The sequence below is a fragment of the Carassius auratus genome, chromosome 11 (genome assembly GCF_003368295.1).
Source record: "Carassius auratus strain Wakin chromosome 11, ASM336829v1, whole genome shotgun sequence".
In the NCBI taxonomy this organism is placed as follows: Eukaryota; Metazoa; Chordata; class Actinopteri; order Cypriniformes; family Cyprinidae; genus Carassius; species Carassius auratus.
This window is the reverse complement of record NC_039253.1, coordinates 16,252,025-16,278,851: the sequence shown is the minus strand read 5'-3', so window position 1 is coordinate 16,278,851 and position 26,827 is coordinate 16,252,025. Positions and strand designations below refer to the sequence as shown.

The window sequence follows — 26,827 nt, the reverse complement described above, 5'->3', positions numbered from 1 at the left end:
ACTTTCTTTGTAAGTCCATATGAGACAACTGCTGTGGAAATTAATGGCTGTCAGCCCTTGTGAAAGAGTGTGTCGAGTGTGGACAGCTTTGCGCTCAATGGCAAAATATCAACAAGAACAGTTCAACAAGAACATGTCAGAATTCATATACACCTATTATACTGACTCCGTATTCAAAGAAAACATATCTTTTGTCCATATACAACGCCTGAAGCCTGGAGTTCAACTTTATGTCACAATTTCTCTGACCTCGACCCGTGTGTACTCCCTGTGGATGTACACTTGTAACTTGTCTCTTGGGTGTAAATCCTACAAGTGTTTTCATTGCTGCGTGTCACTTTCCAGGCCATTGATTTTACAAGAGGCGAGCAAGCAAATACATTTTCTCTGTTTTCTGTGAAGGTTTGGTTAACCTGTTTTCTCCAGAGATCTATGGATGCACAAACATCATACACAACATTTAGAGGAGATCCAGGCCATGGGACAAAATTTGAGTAATTTTACAGTTATAGTAAAGTGACATTTAGAATTGTTCTCCTTCAGGAAGCAGATTTTGCTTTGGACTAGCACAGTGTTTTTAATGTGAACTAAAACTAAAATAATAAAATCGCTTTTTTTGTTAACTGAAATAAAGCTACATACAATTGAAATATGAGATGAACAAAATAAATAAAAAAAGAAGCTGGGAAATGATGAACAAACAAACTGAAAATGAAATAAGCTTATGTTGTAATGTAAAAAAAAAAGACTAACACTAAAATAAAATAAAAATAAAATGAAAATAAAGTTGATACAAGCTAATACAAATGAAAAAAACAAAACAAAATTACTAAAACTGAAACCAAAATGAAAATACATAAAGCATATTAAAACTACTATAATAGCATATACATAGTACCAAATTATCAAATGGTGACACAACATAGCACTTAACAATATTTCAGAATCAGAACATGTCATGCAACCTATCCATGCTGGTCTTGTACACCGACATCAGTTTATATAGTAGATATTTTCTTCTTTCTCTTAAAAGTTTATAAGCCTGTTTATTATGATACTCTAATGATGCAGAATTATAGTATATGGCTGATTGCATTTTATTATTTGCTAAATTTAGCAATTATATTTCACTGTTGTCTTCAAGTCAAGATAAATTAAACAAATGGAGACAATAAATATAATGCATTTAATATCATAACTGTGAAATGCAGTGAGCTTCACATGGTGATAATAATTAACTAGCTAGAGTTAAATCCATATTTAAACCATATTTTCACACTATGGGGAAAAAAACTTTTGTTATAACTTGATCCAAAGTTCTAAATGCCTACATTTACACATTTGGGAGATGTTTTTGTCCATAACAACATTAACTACATTTCATCAGTTTTTGCAGTTGCTAGCTGCTGTCAATGTGCTAGCATGTTACAGCAATTAGTTAACAATCAACAACCTTAATCTTAAACTAAACAAATCTTCATGCATGAAATAATTTATATACAGTTGCATAAAAGTTCATGCTCTGTTAAATTTCATTAACAGAGAAAAGGTTAAAAACCTAAAAGTATTAGCAAATTATTATTCCTACATACAGCAGACTCACCTCTTCAGTGTATAAGTGGGCCATAGAAGTGCACTCAAACGACATGCCAAATTCTTGGCATCAACCACTTAAAGACAACACAAACAGAACTCAAACTCTATGCAGTCTCTGTATACACAGACACACAACACACACATGCGACTGATAGGTCGGAGACCAGAAACACAAGCCAAGAATACACTCATGCTGAAGGCATCTACCTCTTGACACCAAAAAGGTACACATAACAGAGCCCAGCGCACCATAAAACACTAGAGGATAAATCTAGCACAACAACCTAGCCACCGAAATCAGGTTGAGGTGTGTGAGCGCACGTGTGCACGCTCCAATGTGGTCTTGCAACTGCTCGCGCTCGCTCGTGTGTAACCTATAAACCTACATAGACATTCATCCGCTCATAAACGTCACTAATATGACCACTAATCAATGCTGGAGTCGTTAGCGAGCAAGAAATGATTTAACAGCATCGGAACAGAGCATATGAAGGCGTCCTCACTGGAATCCAGGAAGGAAACACGAGGCAACACAAACTTCACACGAATAAACCTCAATATCTCATAAAGATGAGAAAGCTGGCACTGCATTGCAGTCCTGCCTGACCTCCAACTCAGAGTTTTCCTTCACACCGCTGTCTGACTCGCTCCCAACATCCTGCCTTACCTACCTCACTCGCCGGTCCGCGCGGAACTTCAGCATTTTCCTCCAGATCAATCATATAAATTAGTGGGATGAGGCCAGGTGGAGAGAAGAGAAGGTTTGTGACGCCGACAGCAGTAGGAGCTATAGGGTGTTGGATACAATCATTTCTGTCCTCTTTTCTCTCCTTGAGCATGTGTGCTGTTGCCAGCCAGCTTCACACACTCTCTCTCTTTCTCCCTCACTGGCTCAACCTCTATATCTCATTCTGGCTCTCTTGCCTTCTAGATCTGCTCGGCTCAGCTTATTTGGTTTCGTCCGACTCGCTCTCTCTCTTCCTCACACATGTGGGGCCTCCTATCACAAATCAGATTGAGATGTAGATGCTACCCCCCAAAGCCTAACCGGGGAAGAGTCATGACCAGGACTCCTCTGGGATGTCTGTGACAGATTTGGCTGTGGTGAAGAGGAGTGGCTAAGGCAAAAAACAAAAGATGTTACCCACGCAGGTATACGGCTTTGCATCTGCACCAGCCCCCTGTCAAACCTTACCCAGAGACGCACACATCACGCTCACACAGAAATAATTAGATCTGTATCTCACACAGAGACAAGCTCAGCATTAAAAGCACCAAGTCAGAGTCAGGCATATTAAAATGTCACTTTGTCATATATATTCATGTCAGATCGACTTTAATTATGTCTATGGACATATATCCGGCCATTTCGCCCCACTCTAATCACTCAGTGGCTCATCTTTGAGTAAGGGGTAACTGCAGAAAAAAAAAGTAGCACTATAATGTGAAAGACCCATAACTCCAAGCATTGAACTTTTGCTTGTAACTCATTACAATAATTTGTATTGTGATAATTTACACTCTCAATGCCAAAAAAAAAACATTCCTGTAGATTTACGGTGAGGGTGGGACTTGTGTCATACCATGTAGAGACATGAATATTTTAACTTACCCTCGCAAGTAATTACCAAGCAACCATACAAAACACCCCCAGAAGCCACATATCAACCACCCAGCAGCCCCCAAGAACATCCTAGCAACGCCCTGGAGACCTACCAATCACACAAAACACGCTATCTGCCAGCCTGCAAACCCCCAAGAACACTCTGGCAACCCCTTACATTCAACCAGAACCCCCTATTAACCACCCAGCATTCATCCAAAAAAATAGCATAGACCAAGAAACCAGAACACCCCATCAACCACCAGAATCCCTTAACAACCAAAATCAACCCCCATTTAAACACCCTGACAACCACCAGGTGACCCTAGACATCACCCAGAACACCAACCACATAGCAACCCCATCACATGCCCAAAGATAACCTGCCAACCATTAAGAACACCCTAGTGACCATTTTGCACCCTAGCAAAATGGTCACTAGCAACTACCAATCACCCTAACAACCACCAAAAACACACTACCAACCGCTTTCCACCCTAGCAACCACCCAAAACATCCTAGCAGGCATCTAGTTGCTATTCATCACCCTAGCAACCACCTAGAGCAACCTAAGGACCATTTTGCACCATAGCAACCATCTATAACATCCTACCAGGCATCTAGCACCTACCCATCACCTTAGCAACCACCAAGAACAACCTAGAAACCACTTTCCACCCTAGCAATCACCCAAAACTTCCTAGCATGCATCTAGCTACTATCCCTCACCCTAGCAAACACATACACCATTAATCAACTACTTAGCAACCCCATCATATTCCCCTGGATCCCCTAGCAACCACTAAGAACACCCTAGTGACCACTTTTCACAGTGGCAACCACCCACAGTACACTAGCAGCGTGGCAGTACGTTTTATACATTCGAGCACCACTTGAATAGTTATGTCATAGTATTGAAGTTAATTATTTCTGTGCAGAATGATAAGCAGATAAACAGAGGCCTTATAGTGACTGTGAAAACATTATTATTTAATATCTAACCCACAGTGTATATTAAATGTGAATTCGATTTTATTTTTTTATTAGCGGCTAATGCTGAGGTATTTCTTATTCTTTTCCTCAGTGAAGTGTTTCAGAGCTGTCAGATACACTGAAAACACACAGCAGTCATCCGTGTTCTTCTTTCCGTGGTCTTCAATTATAAGTGGTCTCGCCAGATGGTCTCTGTACAGTGTCCCCCACTGTGGAGGGATATGACAGCGACACATACAAATAGTAGGCAGCAGATTACCCCTATGGGGAGATTACCTACATATTGATACTCCCTCCTCACCCCGGATTTCAAACCTTCATATTCATCTCTTGCATTATTTAAACCAAGAGTTCTGAGTATTTCAATTGAACTCTTGAATATCTGAACGAACCCTATAGACCTCACAGTAAGCATTTGTATTCCTGCTAATCTGTATTGAGTTGTGAAAGACACCATCATCCATTCCTCAGCCATTATCCCTTCTTAAATCTCAAAGAGCTTGCATTCATTCAACAGTAAGACAAAGAGCTGGTATATAATGTACTATATAAGCTTGTAATTTGGTTTTTGCTTTACAGAACGGCACGTGGCATGCCGAGTCTAAACAGCACTTCCATTTGCAAACAATTTACCTGCTGTGTTTGTGCTGTTAAAAAACGTCCTTCTATGCTGCGCTTTGTATCAAGAGCTGCACACTCAAATTTAAAGCGTCCTTGCGGTGAAGGAGTGAAGGTCAGCCAGAGAGCCAGTTTGTCATCTGTGCTTGCAGGACTAAAATGATTCGTATTAGCGCTGTCTCCATGAAGAGCACTCAGAGATCATCTAGGAACACCACAGACAATATGCAGTTTATGTTTTGTGCAGGGGTGGAGTTATAATTATGGTTATGAATTATAATGTCTACTCATTTAGCCTGGCAAGATGGAGAGTGTCATTTTTGTGAATTAAGAATCATAAAAAACTAGAATTTGGAAATGGAAATGAAGGCAATACCGTGGGGTGAGATCCATCTTAAAATATGGGATTTAAAATCTAGTTAAATGAAGAGTCATTAAAAATATGGAAACATATATTAAACAAATATTTTATTCTTAAATAAAAATGGAAAATACTCAAACCGTGGAATTTAAAATGAAAAAACTATATATTTTTAATTAAAAGAAAGAATAGTCAAAATACAGAATTAATTTTTTTTTAATATTAACTTTTTTAAAATGAAACATTTACAATAAAAGTGAAAACCTTTTTTTCATATTTTTAAAAGAAATACTTATAAATATTTCAATATTTATATTTAAAATAAAAATAATTTCAATCAAAAATACACAAAATATGGGATTTAAATTTTGATTTAAGGTTTAAAAGTTAAAAAGTTAAGTTTTTCTTAAACCTTTTCTTATTTTACTTTATTATTACAATTATTATAATTATTAAATACTATTTAATTATATTCGAAATTCGATATTGGATGCTTGGCCACAAATCTGATTTTTGACATGGACTTTGTAAACTCTTTTGGCCCTCTTTTCTTGCTTCTGTTGAAGCACAAGATGCACTTTGGAACATCTTAAATCATGCAGGTTTCCCCCAAATTTTTTGCAGCTCACATTCTGCTGTCATTAAAGCAAAAAAATAAATACAAATAAAATTACTTAAAAGAAAACCTTCAAATGAACATACACTTCAAACTAACAATTTATTTAAAAAATTTTCACATAAATTTTCAGGCTGATTATAAAATTTGTAATGAAATTATTTGCATTAAAGGAAAACACAGAGTAATATCAGACATTCAGACCCCCCTGTATTTCAACTGTGCGTGTCAGATTTGAGTATTTATTCCAGATTTGTGCGCTTAAGACATTTAAAACACATTCAACTACATGTTTGACAAGTTAACCCTGAACATCACGGCTGGTATTTCATGATATCAGATCTACAGTGCTCCTGTAAAAGGACCCAGCGTGTTCTGGCTGCTGGTGTTCAGCACACTGACAGGTTTTAAAGTTTCAGCCAAGAGTAAAATCCAGCATTAGACCTGACAGTCTCTCGCTCCCCTGCCTTAGAGAAAGAAACGAGAGGCATGGCACAGTGCTCTTAAGCGTCTCATCTCCCTGTCATATCATCAGACAGGTCTCAAAAAGCATATTCATAGCGAAAAGGGAGAGCAACGAACTTCCTAAAATCACATTGGCTCATGGACCTTCATTAAACCATAAAAGGAGAAGCAATTATGCATCTGTGATGTCAATCTCCAGCATGTTGTTAAAAAGATGCTTATTGAATGGAGGACTATGATGAATTGGACGTGTGTGTACAGTACGTGCCTGTGCATATAAAAGATGTGCATGCGTGTGTTTTCATTGCTACGAGATGATGCAATCGTAAGCCCCTCCTCTGACCTCAGTACAGCCAAGATGGTGGCGGCGAGCAACATCACAATTGCCACATCACAGCGACCACATCCTCACCGCGTGGGAAGAAAGATGAGAGGGGGTTGGAGGGATAATGGGAGGGAAGGAGGGAGGGATGTAGGATGAATAATTAGACTTGAACGCTGCCTCCAATGAGCTTGCAGTGGCAGTATCGCACAGCGAACCACAAAGCGATGCGCTGAAACCTGATCATTGGCCCCCGTAATGTTTGTCCATAGACACAGAATATGTTCATATACACAAACAGATGTAATGCATGATTTACACAAAATGAATTTTAATAATGATATTGCATTGCTTTAAGTCACTCATGGTCATTTTAAACCATTTTTGTTTTCTTGGAGATGTGAGAAAGCTGCTGCTTTCCTAGCAACAGCAATCCTGAGATCACATACGCATGTTCACACTCACATGCAATGACTCATCCAGCATTAAGAACGCCAGAGCCATTAATAGAGGTATATACACACCATCTTTGATACATGATGACAGAACATTTTTCACAAGATGAACTAAGGTTGGATAAAGTGCAAAAATAAACATGATTTAACTTTGAAAATGTTATTATTTTAATTCTTATTTTTGTTTTTAAGTAATAATTGACATTCTAAGATAATTTAAGCAAAACATTACAAAAACAAAAATTCTAGATGAATATATTGTACATATTGATTCAAATAATTTTCTAAACCCATTGGCATTTTTTCGTTATAAATATGCACTAATGATCAAAAGATTTGAAAGGTCTTTAAGCTTCCCAAGTTTATTTGCATCAAATATTGTATAATCAATAATAGTGTGAAATATATTGTATTCAAATGCAATTTAATTTAATTTAATAAATTTATACTGTAGCTGTCATAATACAGCTGAATTATCAGCTGCCATTACTCCAGTACTCAGTGTCACATGATCATTCAAAAATCATTATAATATGCTGATTTGCTGCTCAGGAAACATTTCTTATCATTATCAATATTAAAAACAGTTCAGCATTGATGCTTAATATTTTATAGAAACTGCTATGTGCTTTTTCAGGATTCTTTGATAAATTATTTTAAACCAAAATCGCTTGTAACCTCATAAAATGTCTATAATGCCATAGATTTAATAAATGCTTGTTGAATAAAAGCATAAATATATATTTGTTTTATTTAAATATTTTTTTCCTGACGAAGTACGGTGGCCCATTAGTACACACAACAAAATCTCCCAAATCTCCGCAACACTATGGAAACAAGCCGCAAAACAACAAAGCACAACACTATGGAAATGAGTCAATGCAACCGAAACGCTGCAACACAACAAGATTAGCACAACCGGAACAATGGAAACTAGGGAAGGGCAATATGATGATATTACCGTATATCAACAATGTCTCGTAAGTATCGTGATGTCAATGTCAACAGTCAGGTAACAAACGATTATCGTTATTATCAGAAAAAAAGTCTACGTTGCAAAATGGTCTTTTTGCATGCAAGAATGAAATAATTGAATAGGAAGGTTGGAAATCTAAAAGCTATTCCACATTCAGAAATCAGATCAGATGCATGAGATCAGAACTCAAATTATTTGTTATAAAATTAAATTTAGATTCTGCTTATCGTTTCCTGTATGCTCATTTATAATGATTTCAAAAGATTCAATGCAAGAAGACAAAATAGAACTCCCAATTTTTATGTGATGCGCGCACACATACACACACGAAAGCACACACACAAAAGCCGTCTCATATATACCCAATCACTAGACTGAGCTCACATTTTTGGTGGGGCTTAGCTAAATGATATTATCAGATATAGTGATTTTTTTTAAAAAAGTTGATTATATTAAATATACTGAATATATTTTTAGCATATCACTCAGCCCTAATGGAAACAAGCCAAAACATGGCACAATTAGCACAATAAAATTAGTCCTATGCTTTGTGTTGTGGCACTTTTGTTGTGTTGTGGAGATTTTCTTGTGTTTTTACACTACTTGGGCCATCGTAGTGTACTTTACATTGAATGAAATTAAGTGAGGATAATGTTTAAAACAAGAATTGAATTTTTTTTTTTACATACAATTACATATAATTACATACAAGAAAATACTTATACAAGTTGAAAGGTAATTGTTTTCTTTCAAGGTTGGGATATTAAAGCTTGAGGCTTTAGAAAAAAACAAAAGAAGGATGGGAAACTTAAGAAACTTTGTTCTATGCAAATTTTTATATTTCTAAAGGAAAACACAACAAATACAATTTTTTTCTGCAATGAAAAAAATGTGTAGGTGATCCAAGAGCAGCTTATAAAATTGCTGTGAGCTGCTGTCCTCAGGGGAGGGCATCATGGGAACTGATACAGGGAGTTTCCAACTATTCCCTTCATGTTCTTCAAAGCTAAGGTTACATTTCTGAACTGCCAAGAGCTGCCTAGGGCTTCATGTTTTCATCATCTCATAGCACAGAGAAAGAGAAGTGAGCAAGAGAGAGGAAAGCAGCAGTAATAAAATAAAAGAGCAGAGGTGGGGAAATTTACCTGTGTCTAATTAATGATGGAGTCTGCGGTGAGTATTGATTGTTAAGACTCACCCAAGTGGATCAATGCACACTGGTGGAAAAGGGGTGCTGACAAAGCTTTCACTCAGTCAGGACTATCCTATTGAGTATTGTGCTCAGTATGGCATGAGTCTGTCCATTAAAATGCCTTTCCCATAATGTAACAGCATTTAATACCTGACATTAAAGGAACAGTTCACCCAAACAGGAAAATCAGTCATCATTTACTCACCATTGTGTCGGGACAACCAACATGCAATTTGTTTTTGTGAAAAACGAAAGTAAAACATTTTGAATTATTTTTTTCGGAACTCTTTCCAAAGTGACCATGACTCCAAAAAATATATATAAGTAGCACAGGTATATTTGTAGCAATAGCCAGCAATACATTTCATGCATCAAAATGATCAATTATATTTTATATATATAGTTTATGCTGCAAGCTATGAAATAATGAAACCCTCAAGCTATACCATTTCCAATAAGCTCATCACTCATGCTTCTTCATCTCTATTGTCTGTTTGGTTTATTAATTTGATTGTTAGTAGTTTTACACAGTCTGCCACAGACTCAATAAATCATGTAATATTAAATATATACACGTAAATGACGAACAAATCCCAACTCAATGAATTCACAAATGAAACTGGCTCATGGCTACAAAAACACAAAGATTACATGACAATTCGGTAAAACAATTGACAGATCGGTCTTCCCCCCTGCCGCCCAGCAGACGGTAAATCTGTCAGACACACCCTGATGACATCACCGCGGTGGAGAGTGATTAGTGCCCACTATCAGGTTTGCTGGCCGAAGCTCAAATCCATCTCTCTCCCCCTCTTCCACTTACTCTCTCTCTTACTCTCACTTCTATTGGAAATGTTCACAAATGCACTTTCCCTGACCGAGTCAAACAATTCCTTCCAGAACATTGCTGAGCTCTGCTTTCTTTTGTAACTATGAGATTCATTGCTCAACAGAGCTTACGATCTTCCTGTAATTTCAGGTGGAACTGTGTATGTTTACTTACGAAGAGACCTGGCAAAGGTTCAGACTCCACACTGATATGTGCATTTATGATTCCAATAAAACAAGCTGCTTTATGATAATACTAATCATTATGTCATTTATTATTTAAGTCAGATAATTGTGCCACATCCTGGTGCTTCAATTAAACAAACAATAGGTGCCTCATTACAAAATGAGGATCATGCTAAGACAAACAGGCTCAAAAAGGTCTGTGATTACAGTTAAAGAGTTGTCAGAATGAATAAAGCAGGCCTTCGTTGCCCTGTCTGAAACAGAAATCAGTCAGGTGACGACAGAGGTGCAGGTGCTACAGTAAAATCAGATTAAGGGGAGATACTGTATGGGTAATCTAATCCTTCTGTTGGCAAAAATTCAACTCAGCTATATAACTGCTAGCACGTGTAGATTTATGTCCATACTAGTTTTACCCATATATACTGTACCGTTCAAAAGTGTAGGGTTGATAATAATTTGTAATGTTTTTGAAAGAACACAAAAACAGTAATATTGTGAAATATTACAATTTAAAATAGCTGTTTTCTATTTCAATACATCTTAAAATGTAAATTATTCCTGTGTCAAAGGCAAATTTTCAACAGCCTTCAGAAGTCATTCTGATATGCTGCTAATTTTGTGTTCAAGAAAGGTTTCTTATTACTACTATTATTATTAATTTTTGAAGCAGTGCAGTTGTTATTTTATCAGGATGGATAGAAAGTTCTAAAAAACAATTATTCTAAAAAGGATTATATATATATATATATATATATATATATATATATATATATATATATATATATATATATATATATATATATATATATATATAATCCTTTTTAGAATAATAGTTTATATATATATATATATATATATATATATATATATATATATATATATATATATATATATATATATATAATATAAGTTTGCCTGTCTGTATTAATGTCCCTTTTCATTGTTATTTATTTACAATAATACCTGCATAAAATAATTTACAGTATTATCCTATTAAATTGCAAAGCAAGTTTAACATTATTATTATTAGTGATTCAACTAATTTAAACAAGCAACATTTGAACAACATAGTGCAATAAATCAGTCGATCAATCAATAAATAGATAATAATATGTTGTATTGCTTTTACAATAATGTCCAATGGGCATTTTAAAACATCCGAACTATATGTGTGATATTGTCAACATAGATAATAATAATAATAAACTTTTGGAAAAAATAAAAATAGGATAAGATTAGAGGGAACAGTTTATTAACCCTATCACATTAGGGTTAAGCTAAAATGTAACAGATTTGTTTAGGTAAAATGTTCTCATTAGTCCTCTTGTAACCTCTTGAGAGTAGCAGGATCCATCAACTTAACTAGGGTCCATCAAGGACCTTGTATACTCTTGAGACAAGAGATTAAGAATGAGGCAATATCCTTTAAGCAACACAAGGGAGTTAGCAAATCCCCAACCACAAGACGTGGCTTAAGTCTGAGACTGGGGTTAAGGCAAAGAATACAACCACATATACACCAGCACAACTTCATACAAGGAATGTGTCCTTTGACCTGCATCTCAGACAGACAAACAATTACAACTTCAGAGGAATCCAGATTTCAAAATCAGAAAACAACAGTGACACTGCTTGGGATGGCTGAAGTGGACTTAAAGAACTCAACAAAATAGTTAATACAGGGTTTAAATTAGATTTGCAAACCTGAAACAAAGGCAAATGATCAATAAGAACCATTCAGTTTGATCAAACAATATTATTAGGTACCTGCTGCCAAAGGTGACAGCTTTGTGGTTGAGTGCAGTTTTTAAAATGCATTTGGGACCAAATGTAGTTAAGCATTGGTTTACTGGGTTCTTAAAAAGTCCCATTCCTTCCAAATTCAATTGCAAGTAAATGCTCATTTTTGTTTTAAGAAAAAACAATTTCATCTACCAGTGTGATGCTTGTAGTCAGTACTTGTAGTCGGCATTAATACAGTATATTTTCAATTCTTTATCATTAACAATGGCTTAATGTCATAGAGAGATTTTATGTTAAACTCATTTATTAAATGTGTTAACTATTAAACACATAGGTGAGAAACTGAATTTTTAATAATTTTACTTAGTTTTGAGAATCTTTTGTGTCATTATTGGTACATGTGCAATGCACTAAATGCTAATATTAAGAAATTATTAAGAAATAGTTGCTTTTGAACACTAGAATACCAAAATAAATAATAGTTATGCTTCATTTATTCAGATCCAAATCTCATACACATATATGTTTCTATAACAATTATACAATCTATAATAATTTACTGATAAGAGCAAAAAATGTGCTGCGGTATTCAGTTAAAAAGGATTCAAATACACCCACGGCTTTGATAATTATTTCACATAATTTCCTCCTTGTGCTAACACAAAGCATTCTCTCTCTAGAGCTGGTACTAAATAGAAACTGCTGATAACAAAAAGGAAAATTAATTTGACTGTGAAGAAACTTAAGATTAAAGAAGATTAAATAAAAATAGATTAAATGCAGTTCAACAGCTCAAATTAACCTGAGTCAATACTAGAAATAGTAATGCTCCAGGTTAACTAGGGCTCATAAGAAATTGTTTGAGAAAAAGAAAAAACTAAGATCATTGAATCATGTGAATACAAGCACACAAGACATCCCTCACAAAATACATGGTAGCAGTCAAAATTTTGTAGTTACTACTTCTTGTTTCTACTGTGGAACTATGATGCATTAAAATGGAATCTCCTTTAAACGATGTTCAAAGATATCTGATACTTTCATTTTAAGACGGCTAATAAAAACCAGTTATCACAGTTTTACTGAATTAACAGCAACTGCAAGAAGTACAAGATTTGGAGAGAAACTATAGTTACCATGGTACATTTTGGTATATATACAAGTGTGTGGTAAGTGATTTGAAAACTAATGTTCCTTTGGTGATGACATCTACATCAGACTAAGCAAATTCTGGAAACAAGTGCTAATTAAGTTTCCATTCCAAAAGTATGAAATTAACACATATGGATCTATTTGTAGTTTGAACAAACTTTTCCATTCATTTAATTGCAATTCTGGGGGCAGTGTTAAGTAATTAACATGATCCCGGTGTATTGCACAAATCAAATGTTGACCAAACAAGAACTCAATCAACTATCAGATGGGCTCTTATGGGATCTGCATGAAATATGAAGGAGTTGAAGATGCTTCTTTGAGGAAACCTGTAATGAAAACTTGCTTAAAGTTGTGCAAAAATGTCTAGTTGGTGAGCTGCCTGAATGACTAGTCACCAAAGGAATCCCTGTATAATTAGGCTGGTTTCAGGTTAACCTCACCCTGAACAGACAAATTTCTCAGTGGACATTAAGAAAAGATTAAAGATTCCATCTTAAAAGGAATCATGAAGGTCATTGTGCTATAAAACATTCTATAAGTTTTAGAACCCAAAAAATACTTTTTAATCTAAAACAGCTTGAAGTTTGGGAATGTGCCATTTTATGACATAACTGAGTGGCTAAACACCACCTTTGCAGAAGAAGATCAGCACCTGTTTCTACATCACTGCCTGTTTAGCCCCGGACACCAATTCGCACATGTAGTAGGTAAATGACGAAAGCGGCAAACACAGATCTAATGACAAACTTTATCTGATAAACTTTTTTTTCAATGAAGTGCCAGACCACATCAGTAATAACTTGGTCAGTAATAACTTGGATCACTTAATTTTACTGCAGATTAATTTACAAACAAGGCACAATTCGATGCAGGGTTTTCAGAAAGAACTGAGACTAAAAGACGGTGCAGTGCTAATTGGATACAATGTTGCACCACATAAGAATGAGTAACTGTTTTCATTATGTGCTCACTATTGCTTTGTCTGTTATTACAGATCGTTTAACATGTAGCGAGTATTTATGCATTTTTAACCTTAATCACAACAGCATCCATCCATTACCGATGTAGGTTGTCAAACATGCCCAACTGTCAGCCAATAATAGCAGTGGGAGTCTACAATCCACCACGTCTATTCAAATGCAGCGTTGTGATGAAAGGGGTTAAAAACAGGACAGAAAATAGCCTATTACTTCTAAATCATTATTGTTGTTGTTTAAATGTAAAAATCTTGATAATATTATAATCGGACATCAGAGAACAGTATATAAAAAAGGCAGTTTATGACCCCCTTTAAAACCCCTATGTTTATTGTGGCATGGTCGGAAAATAGAATGAGAAGCGAAAGAATGGCTAAAGATGTCATTCAGATGCATGGCTGTAGCAGCAATATTTTAAAGGGGACAACTTTAAATTGATAAATTTATGATTTCATGGAGATTTGAGAACAGTAGTGTCATGCCATTACACAGTATGAACTTAGAACTCAACGAGAAGAGGTCAAACAGCTCCACCGGCAAGTGACATCGCAGCCTAGATCACTTGCAAGCCGATCAGATTGGCCTTGGGCCATACAGCAGAAGTCCTGTTTGTGCATCTGTTGCTGTGTCAGGTTAAAGAAGAACTAGGCCAAGCTACAGTACAACAAAGACAGCAGATGCTACTCCTAGATAACCCACTATAGTAAGACTGCAGTGGAACATGAGAGATGATGACACACCTGAACACAAACGGGCATGACTTATAGTTTTATACTGGGTGAGGACATGCATGTCCACATTTCACACGAGATATGTTGGTAAGACTGCAATATGTGTCACATACCTTGTGGGTGATGGCATTTAGACAAGTACAATACATTGAAACGATATGTTCCTGACACTCCTGAAGACTCAAGCAGCATTTCAAACCACTTGTATTTTTCAAAAATGTCTCCACTGACAAACCCCTATTGAAGGCTGAGACCTTTGTTCACCCCCTGTGTAAGATACTTTTTTTAATGGATGAGCTTTTTATTAAACTATATTGCTATATTATTTTTTATTAAACTTTATTAAAGGACCGATGCAGTGCTACACCTGCTGAGTGGCATTAAACAGCTTTAAAGATCAAAGACCATTTTTAATTAACTCTAACTGAATTGTCTGAAAGAAGAAAGTCATATACACCTAGGAGGACTTCAGGGTGAGTAATTTATGGCTTAATTCTCATTTTTGGATGAACTAACCCTTTAAGCTGGTACTTGTGTTTTGAAGCATGTTAGCTGGTCCAGTCTGGTTATTAGTTAGTTTTGGCTGGTAAACCAACCACCAAGACACCTTAAGGCTGATCAGCATTTTTGGTTATGAAAAAATGGGCTCACCTGGTTGTCCAATAAACCTCAGCATTAACCAAAGTTGCCCTGCATCACTGCTCATCAGCCTAAGGTGGCATGATGAGCCGGTCTGTTCTTGGTCCAAGATGGTGTACCAGCTAATGACCATGTGGACCAGCAAATGACCAATTTACGCAAATTACCCCATTTTAAAACATAGCAACAAGCTTAAAATGGATTTTCCAGCAGGCATTACTGAAGGGGGTGTCCATGCAACAAAAATAATCTAAGGTGATCACAGTAAAAGAAAAGCTATTTAAAGAAAGATAAAGGATAAAATGCTTCAGCTAACATACAAAAACACAAAACACTGAGCAAATAAACTACACTGGTATGGGACACATTGAGAATCCAAGTGATTTTCCTATAACATCAAATGAGACTAATTCTAAGTATATGCATGAATGACATGTTAAGGAAGTCTTTGTAATAAAGCTCAAACTTTACATGAGCTTTGAAGTAAATATCATGTACCCTCATGCTTTAAAATCATTAGATATTTGTTGTAGTCCTATATTCCAGGCTTCTGGATCCTGTAGAAGCCCCATAACCCCATGTTTCACCTATCCACACACATACACATACACAAACACCTAGTCTCCCTCTTGTTTCCAAACCAGACATTGTCCAAACAGCCTAGCACAAAGTACAACCTCTGCACCACTGGCATTAAATAGAAAACAAAACCAAAACTTTAGATGACCTACCTCACTACGCTTGTCTCCGGCGTGTCCACTTTCATTCTTCTATTGCGTCCCTAATTGGTATATTGTTCTCTACTCTTCGTTTTTATCCTCTCCAACTTTCTCTCAACTCTCACTTTGTCCTTCTCCAGACAATACCTCGCTTTTTGTGTTGGCTGTTGAACCAGAGCCAGGGTCCAGAGGCCAGAATGAGTGGAATTTAAACAAGAAAAGCAGAAACAATCGCTTCTTTGCGGGTAATATCTTTTCTTTTTCCTGCAGCTGAACTTGTGCTCACATATGGATTACATTCCCAGGGAGGCAGCCAGATGGATTTAAGCAGTGGCTTCGTCTCTCTCCTTCGCTCTCCTCTACAAATCCCCCCACAGAACAGCCCCTGCATGCTCCCTCATTTCTTGCAAGTCTGTTTCTACTCTAATCATTAACTCTGATTGGAGCGGCGGTCACTCCTTTAACCCTTTTGGTGGCCTCCTGACACATATTCCTCATGGGTTAACAAAACAAAGTTCTGTCTCCTGGATTGCTTTGTACTATCAACCCGATGGTGGAAGTGAACACGGGGGCCACTGATTCAGTGCTAATGGGTTGCAGAATGTTATATAACATGGTGAAGTAGGGCAATCCATCTAAGGCTTGGATGGACTATGCTGTGCTAAGGCTTCCCAGCAATCCATTGTCACAGGTTTGCAGGAGTGTAATCATGTGCTGTCCAAACTCTTCATACTCAGACTGTCCACTAAAGGCTGCAGAGGACAGGTGATAAGACACAGTAACGGTTGCAGGTTTTGACATTAAAATTGAGATATAAAGGGGTGGATATCATCACTTTAGCAGTATTTGGGCATAAAAACCTGGGTCGCATGTACTTAAATGTTCAGAAACAGTGCAGTGTACATTATGAGAAACAAAATTCATTATTTTGATGATCAAATATGCTATCCAGGAAAATATTCAAGTTATTGCAATTAAACAATAGTAGATGCAATGCTAGTTACCTGGTGAAGCTTTTCAGCTATGTTAGCACTATTATTACCTCATTTACCCAGCCCTGGTTAAAGGGACCGTAAAAAATAGCAAAGATATGTCAATATCAACTCACTCTATGGTCGTTCCAAACATGTATGACTTTTTCTTTTTTTGTGGAACAGACAAAGTAGAATTCTATTTTTTGCAGAATGTTCTTTTTTGTACAATAAATGAGAACTGTGACCAGGAGCTGTCTAGTACCTAAAATGAAAAAAAAAAGGCATAAAAGAGGTCCAAGTAATGTACACCATATTCCAAAATTGCATTCAGCATTAATTTTGCCCTTGTTTGCTCGTCTGCTTCTGATTTGAATAATTCCTTTAGTGAACCAGGCACTAACACAACACTGACAGAACAAGCAAATAAATTCTTAGCCATTCTTGGTAATTTTCCCTTAATTTGAATTTGCTTTTAGCCTCTATAATTGCATTATCTTTTTCAATTAGATTTTTGCAGTGTCAGTGATAATGAAAAAAAAAAAAAAAGATTTGTCGAATGACACCCCTAGGGATTATTATTGATGTTAGGCCACACAGCTAATAATTATTGTAATTTGTTGTATTTACATTTTTCTGGCCTTCAATGTTCAGTTATAATCATACAGTAGTTATTTCATTCATTTGTAATTATTGAATCAGAATGGCCTGACTTACACTTAACAGGATGTAATGTTTCTAAGAATTGCTCCATAACTACAAGCCGATACAAGCTACAGTTTATAAGATTATGAGTTTTGGCAACAAGTATTCTGGCCTTTCAAGAATTCCAAGGCCAAAGCACAGTTTATTTACAACTTTGCAGATTGTTACATTAATTGATGTAATCTGTCGGTTTATCAGCTGTGTACAAGACACTGAGACCCAGCTCTACGGGGTTTCATTATTATTAACTTTCATTATATGGAAAAGAGAATCATGAACATCTTGCCTTAATATGTAATGACAAAAATCATCATGACAAATCATTAAACATAATGATGATGAGTAAATGATGACAAAGTTTTTTTTTGTTTTTTTTTTTGTGGCTGAACTGTAACTTTACGTTCATCTCCGATTCCTAGAAGTGGTTGCAATTTTCACATTTGTCCCAGATCTTCATTCCCAAAACAAACTTCTAATGAAGACATCATAACTCATCCTTGCGTCTGATAGCCATACATGTCATATTAGTGCTTGCAATGTGGCCACTTGTTTTCTAAAGTGCTCAAACTGATATACAGACAATGCTGTCACAGTGTCCATGCCGTATCATTGCACATTCCTCAATGACCCTACGTCTACCTTATCAGACACTCTGGCTGCCTTCTCGCAAACATTTTAGGTTCAAGACAAGGGAGGCAGGCAAAACAGGCCAGAACATTCCAAAGCCCAGCTGGCTCTCAACAGGATCAGTATAAATGTGGAATTTTGCTTTTAATGGAGTTTTGTCTTATGAAAAACTGCCCCATCTGTCTTGTGTGAGATGGAAAAGCATAGGACGCCACAACAACAACAAAAAATTATATATTGCAAAAAGGTTTTATTTTTTATTTATTTTTATTATTTTTTTGAATGATATGCAAAAACAAACATTCTCTTGATTTACCTTTATGCCCATGGGGTTTCACAGGTTCTCAGTAAGATAGCATGCATTTATTCAAACCCCTTTAAAATCTCAGTAATATATCAAGTGGTGACATTAGGTAAGGTCATTTCCATTTCATATTCCATTACCACCTCATTCACACAGCATTACACCAAGACTAGTAGTAGACAAACGGCCTCATGGGTAAAGTTCTGGCACAAACATATTTGCATACAAACAGGAGAGAATCATAGGTGCATGTGCCATAAAAATGGCTCTACTTTCAGGTACAACATCATGTTAAAAAAATCTTCTGAAATGTATTCCTTAGAATGTCAAAGAAATCAAATATTGCATATAATATAAGTGTTCCCTTTATTTTGGTGATGGATTTTTACATCATTTGATATTGATAATGGAGTAGTCTCAGCTAGAGCCTTTTCTCAAACCTGCACCTGCCCGCTCCCGCTGAATTTCTGACCAAGGCTGCCCACTCACGCAATGCATGTGTCCACTCCCTCGCGCTCCTGCAGACTTTCTCTTAGAACTTGTGAAAAATGTACACAAATACTCAGACTAAATATTCATTCAAATTAATATCCAGAATATCAGGCTTTAAACATGACTGACTGTGTTGAAATAAAATGAAGTAATGCTAAACCAAAGCACTGCATGTGACAAAAACATTGGTTATTTTTTTTTATTAGCGTTATATACTGTAGTACATTAACCATTCAAACAAAACCACAACTAACGGCTCCTCCAATGTACTGCATGATACACACGCACCAAACGATTAACAAACAGTTTAACTATTAACAAAAAGGTTTAAGTAAATAAGCCAAAGCACAATATACAATAACTTTAACTTATTAAATAAATAAACACATAGAAGTAGAAAACAGGTATGTCGCCTAAGGGCAGAGGTGCCATATTTACGTCCGTTGTAAATGCACACTTTTTTATATTTATCGCAATTTACGAAGTTTAACTCTTTCTCATTTTTTTTCACTGACTATTGAGAATTGTTTCCAGGTGTCTGACTTGCCTGGCTTTGCTTTTGACAAGTAAACAGGCACTATAATTTTCTCCTCAACTTAATGTGTTGAGACTATTTCTATTACATGCCAAATTTCACCATTCCCTAAAACTGCATACAATTTCTGTGTTTTATTGATAATCGGCGTGCAAGTGCTCTTGACTCTCTAGCTCCGCCCATGCCAAGCCTGACTTTTGGAGAGAATCGTTAAGCTGTATCTTTCTTTTATAAATATGATCAAACTAAAGACTCTTTGGAGATATGAATGATGCAAGGTACTCTAGATTAACATGAGATTGAGCAAAACTGTCCATGTTATGTCTAGTTTAATGAAAACAGAAAAGACGGTTAAGATACAATATGACAACAGAGTACAATAAAATTATCATACAAATGATATAACTTGACCCTGTATTCTAATTCTTCTGAAGACAACATACCAAGTTTAAGAGTTCAATGCAACGTACTTTTCATAAAATCATTGTTTTGAATTGGATCTTTGCAATGAGTTGTTCCCGTTCACAAAACCAGTCTGAATGATTTGTTCAGGAATCAAAATGATCCAGTTCTTTGATTGTAAAATATAATCTTACAGCTGAAGAGGAATGGTTTTTATTACAAAAAAAAAAAAAAAACCCGGTGACACAAAGCCTTAGAACACTCGGAATATAGTGCACAGGTATAGTGCAGACATCTATGTTGATTTTATGGTGCTTTAGCACATTTTTAAGAGCTTGAGAGCATCACTTGCCATTTCTTGTATGTTCCACAGAAAAATTGGAGGAATATGAGTTTGGGACATGAAAATTATTGAATAACAGAGTTTAAATTTTTAGATTAAATGAAATTTCATTTGAAAATCCAAACAGGCTTTAAAGAATGCACTCAGTCACCAGCCCTGCAAAGCTTTTAGACAGGTGGCTTATTTATGCTTCCCTGGTCACCATGGAGTTAGTGCCAGCTCTCTAGTCTTGCACAAACACACATTTATATTGGAAAAGGACGGTGTGTGTGTAGATAATGGGTGCGAGGGAAACCAACAGAGGGACAGAGCAACAGTGTGAGGACACTCTGTTTGCTCTGATTACATAAGCATAACCACATGCAAATATCCACACACACAGTCAACGTGCAATCTGTTCATAAGGAAGAAAAGTAGCATGGATCATGGATCTAGCGTACAAATGAAACCCTGAAGAACGTTTTATCTACAGTACAACCAGAGGCAAATATTTGAGTACAGCAGGGGGAGTTTTCTCAGAAATGATGTGATCTGGTAGTCCAGTCCATTTATGTCTGCCATGTCTCAAAATGAGGAGTCTAGAGTGCTTCCACCTTCGGCACTAGCCAAGGTCAGGCTTTAACCTGACTCTTTTGACTTTATCAACAGCGAGTCAACACAGATGGCCAGTCACAGACACACAAACAATCACACACATACTCACACATCAAGTCCTTTCAACACAGGAGATAATCCGAGGCACACGCATGCTCGGGCCTGGCCCGCTGGGGAATGTTATTTATCGCTATTTGTCCGACCACACAGCAGCTTGATTCATTGCCTAGGGTCTAACGTCTCGTAAGACCCACAAATCTCCCCTTCTTTGGGCCAATTAAAACATTCCAGCACCACAATCATTTGTTTTCATTCAAGACCATTAACTTGTAATTTACCACTAATCTGTAAACCGACACAACCACAAGCATCCCATACCAATCGTAGGGTACAAAACTTCAAAAGCTTTTTCTCAGTCACTGGTGTTGAAAACAAGAACAGTTTAACACTATTTGTCATAAGTTTGTTTCTCATTAGCCATCAGAGAATTTATTGGACGGACTTTGATATGATGGAGGGATTCCATGAACAACAGGAGGAATTTAGGTTATTTGTATGCCACTTACAGTCTGGGCAAAGAGCACTAAACCCTTTATCTTATCAACAGTGGCACTAATTTTGGAATCCGAGGCGTGAGCTTGTAATAAATTGCTGATAACCAGCTAGAGACTAAAGGAGCATGAGAGAACAGAATGTTACTGACCAACTCTAAAATACTATATCGGTTATCTTTAGCTCCTCTCGTTTCAAATTAGCCATAGTTTGGACACACTTTTCTCAAAATATTATCCTGAAAACTTATTTCTTTAATAGATGAGCTGGATCGGATAGTTAAGGTAAACAGCAACTGGCCAGCATGCATGAAAACTCCTCCAATAAAGTTTAAAAAGCATCCCAGGATGTACCTCATGAAGCTGGTTACTTAATAATTAGCGTTATGTTATCTCAACGTTTTTAAATAAAATAAAATAAAGTTTAATAAAAAACTAACTATTTTAAATCTATTAACAATAAACATTTATAAGCAGGATACTTTTACTACTCCAGCATCCCGCAACCCTACATAGGACAAAAAGTCAAGTCAAGTAACAACATAACAGGAAAAAAAATGAGTTCCAATATTTTGTTCAAACTTAATAAGAAATAAACAAAACAAAAACTTCTGTTAAGTACACACACTTCCTCGTTATGCTTAACATCGACACCCTGTGGCCATATTGCAAGAATAACTCCACTGTCTCTCTTGATAAATAGAGATCACATTAATTACGCTCTCTGTTTTCATGAGGGAAACCGTTCCTTGGCAACGATTCAGAAACAACATGTGGCGAGATAAAAAAACATTGAAATAATGAGCTCTCTGTAATTTTTAATCCTGAATCCTTCACAGTGACCAGGTCAGGTTAGTAGCAGTTCATAGGAAATGATTAAAAGGATTTCTCCATGGACTGGAAAATGATTAGAAACAGCCGTGTCCAGATGGATGAGGTTCCATCTCTGGGTGTAGGTTTGTTTTGGAAAGCTTGTGTTTGCGCGTGCATATTAGTGGCTTGTACAAGTCACATGTGCAAGTTAAAAAGATGTCAACACATCTCTCCCCGATGAGATCCGGCCATGTTTAGACAAAGGTGCATTCTCTGTGTCTGACGTCTCATCAGAGAGGTATTTAACTCTGTCCTGTGGTGAAATACTGGAGGTGTGATTAACAGGTCTCTACAAGCAACACAACTAAATTCCTCCTAAACATGGCATCTACTGATTTTGGACTCAACTTTATTGTAACCTCTTTAACAGTTATTAGAAAGCTGCTATCCTCAAGTTGGCCAGACACAGAAAAACTGTCTTTCAGTAATAGAAAAAAAGTGATTTTGTCATCTGGATATATTTGCCTACTGTTTTTATGACTACTATGAATTCCGACATACTATCCACATGCTGTAAAAATGTTCATTACTTTCATAACATTTAATAAAGGGTGTAAAAATTCTATGCAAGTAAGATTTCGGAAATGTTACTTACTATATACAGTAAAACTGTGATAAATCTAACAGGACACTCACCTTACAGTAAAATACTGTAAATGTGCAGGTCATCTTATGACTTACTGTACAATAAAAAACTAAACGAAAAAACATGAATGGATGTTTCCAGAATTCCTCCACATTTGATGGTGTTTTCATTTAAATAATTGTTTATTCTAAATAGAGGTTATAAAAGGTTAACGGCAATATTGTGAAATATTTCAAAATGTCAAAATGTTTTGATACACTTTTAAAATAATGTTTATTTATATAACTTTTAAAAATTTACAAGTAATTTAATAAACTTTTACACATGATATTTAGCAAATATCAAAATGAATATACATTTTTAAATTGTGTTTACTGGTACTAAAGTTACTTCAGTATATAATATTTCAATGTTTTTCTTTACTGTATAATATTTCATCATTAATTAAATATACTTTATTTGTTTTACAGTGAGGGTTGGTTTAATATGAACAAGTATTCCATTTACAGTAACATTCTGTGTAGCATAATTTCCTCACTGGACACCTGCCAAAAAGATCTCTATGCCAGCAGAGAATGAGTGCAGGACCAATCAAAGGGCAATTAAACTGGCCAAAGCGGTTCACAGAACAAAGGAACCATATCACTAAAGCACCATAAGTCAACCCACTCTCCCCAATCCCTGTCTGATATGACTTCCTGTCCCCCACCTCGTCTTCTGCTCTCTCTCTTTCATATTAGCCATCTAAATGATGCTCCAGAGACAGAGGTGGGAGGAAGTGACTTGTGCAGACAGCACACAGATACTAAAGGCTCTAATTTACGCTGTGTGTGTGCTGGACGGGGGGACACGCCTATGGAAACTGGCTATTGCTAATAATCCTGTGGCTAATTAGGACCCCAGATGGCCCTTGCGCAGTAAATCAAGAACAGACAATACAAGTTGCCGTTTCATCTCACAGCATCAGCCCTTTATTGCAGACTGTGTTCTTTGTTGAACAACAGACTTTTGGCTTGTTATTTAGTCCTGGCTTTTTTTATTATCTCTGTCTGGAATCTTTATAACTCACGATCCTTGCAAGCAAGTACCTTGATATTGGTAAAACTTTTGATGCTATTCAGTGGTAATACTTAAAATATAAAATTTTCACCCATCTTTTACACAGCATTTCAAAATAAAAAAAAAACATTCTAAATGTATTAACATAACAAAAACATTAAAAAACGAGCCTGTCCTCCAACAAAAAATGACCATGCAAGCACCTTATTACGACCTATATTTACGTTTTAAAGTTAAGCGCCCTCTAGTGGGCGTAAAAATAATGACAGTATCGCGTTGCGTCTGTCGTCATGAAATTACGTATAATGTCATTACCAATCAAAATGCACGTTTATTTAAATGCAACGTGTGGGCTTTTTACACCGATCTCACAGTATTTCCTACATATTTTACTAGGTGGCTTATTCGCTCGAATGACCACACCTACCCCACCCCTAAACCTAACCCTCACAGAAATCATGCTAAATTATGATTTATTGAGCATATACATTTTCGTGCACGTGCGTTCCCTGGGATCGAACCCATGAAAGCATTACATATCAAGGTATAACGCAACAATCTACCAACTGAGCTACACGAAACGCAAACCAGAGTGCAAATAAAAGAGTACAAAACATTAATATGAAAACGACCTTTTGGTTGGAGGACAGGTTGGAATTAATACATAAATGGGTCATATTTCACCTCAAAATAAATAAACTAATAATATTTTTTATTGTTATTAATAATAAAACTGTTGTTTCATTGTTTTTTATTGATTCAGAGTAATATAATAATTTAAATTTACATTTAGTCATTTATCGTACAATTATAATGTGTAAAAATTAATCAACTGCATCTTTATTTTTATACATTTCCTCCAAGATTTTCACTACCGCAATTCATATTCTTATTAAAACGTAATACATTAAACTAAACTAAATAAATTCAGCACAACAAAAGCAGAATTTAATTTTGACATGTAATTTTTTGCATTACAATAATTAAGACACACATTACGATAAGCTTACAGTGATATAAAGGGGGTTCAATGTCCTCGACTCTCATGAAAATATAATATATATTTATCATTTATATTACATAAATATAATATGAATTTCCATTATGCAAGAAATATCTTAATACTGTGTATTTTAATTAAATACACCCTATATATTTCTTTTATGAGATTCATACAATAATTCCACAATTGTTCTCATTGACTTAGATATGCTAAGACATATTCTTATCTGCTTGATATGCTGATACTGTCTTGGTTGGAGAGTTTCTTGGCAATTTCTTTTGTGATATTCACCCTATTAGGAGAAAAGTGGTAAAAGCTTTCCTTGAAAAGTCTAATCTGCCTTCAGACTTTGTGTGCTGGAAGGGTATTTTGGGAAAAGGTGTGTCTAAAAGAGCTTTTATCTCTTCACAAACTCAGATAAACATCACACTCCCACACTGAACACTGAAGAGCCCCTCAAACACAGGACACAAGTGGGGTATTCTTCCCCTCTCCCGTCTGTCATCTTCAAGCTTTTTGTTCACCTCTCCTGATCCGTCGGCCGGTGCCAAGTCTGTCCATCCAGACACCGAGGCAACTATTCACCCTGCGCTAGTCACGTTGAGGGACGCCAGCCTGGTCCAATCTGACAACTGCCACTGCCAAACCAACTTCTGCCAGCTGACTTCTGCCATAGCAACAATGCTAAAAAGATCATATATTAACATGCAATTACAACAAGAGTGGATCTTTGAGACTTATGCTGTTGTGGATGCAAAAGTTAGGCTTTTTAACCTAAACTGTACTGCAAGCGGTTTACATATATGTGAATGTTGAATTTATGGATTTTCTGCAGATGATCGCAGCCTGCCCATCACAAATTAGCATCTTTGCATTTCCCTCAAAATCCAAATATAGCGTTGAAATTAGCAAGTCTAAAATTCCCATCAGTGCCGCAGTTTCACCATGTGCCACTAAGCTCCTGCTTTTAAACTCGCTAAAATTAAGCCTAGGAGTTTATGGTCTCCCATTTAAATTTTTAAGCTGCCTCGTGGCTTATTGGGTTTGAACCCAGAACTACAGGATGTATATCAAAATCAACAACAACAACAACAACCCTTCTGCCAGTTTTTAAATCGGTTTGTTTTCCAGATTTTGGAAAATACCGCAGCCGCAAAACAGGTGTTTGCACCTTGACAGAAAAGAGTAAATCCAAAAGCAGGGTTTGGTGAAAAACCGTTCAGGAATGATTCACATCTATAATGACCTGTTTTTGCTTGGTTTAAGCTGATGAGGGCATATTTCTGTTGCGTGCTGCACACCTGGGCATCTGGATGACCTCAGAAAACATCTGTCTTAGCGTGTGTGTGTTAGCATGTATCTTCACTGAACTGTATGTCATCGGTTTTTACTGCCTTTAAGCTAACCTGATGAATCATAACTTTAAAGCAGACAGTTCATCTGTGCGTAGGGATACTGCAGTTAATACTTAAACATTAGAAAATGTGTTTATTTTAATAAAGTTGACATAATGTATATATATATATAAACATTTTATTTTTATTTTATTTTATTATTATTATTATTATTATTATTATTATTATTAAATTATTAAGTGGAAAAAC

General features: G+C 36.1%; 1 protein-coding gene across 7 annotated transcripts in view; it reads right to left on the bottom strand.

Moving 5' to 3' along the window:
- The window catches only part of LOC113111208 (pleckstrin homology domain-containing family A member 6-like), an 88,511-nt gene that overhangs the window by 43,250 nt on the left and 18,434 nt on the right, over positions 1–26,827 (bottom strand). The window contains exon 1 of one of the 7 annotated variants that reach the window (XM_026275759.1): positions 16,191–16,864. The exons of 2 other annotated variants lie outside the window; for them this stretch is intronic. In XM_026275759.1, coding sequence (XP_026131544.1) covers positions 16,191–16,225 — 35 coding nt within the window. In that variant the 5' untranslated portion in view covers positions 16,226–16,864. Of the gene's footprint in view, positions 1–2,267; positions 2,527–16,190; positions 16,865–26,827 lie in introns of those variants that run through there. 4 more of the 7 variants (XM_026275757.1, XM_026275760.1, XM_026275763.1 and 1 more) reach the window with 4 other exon arrangements.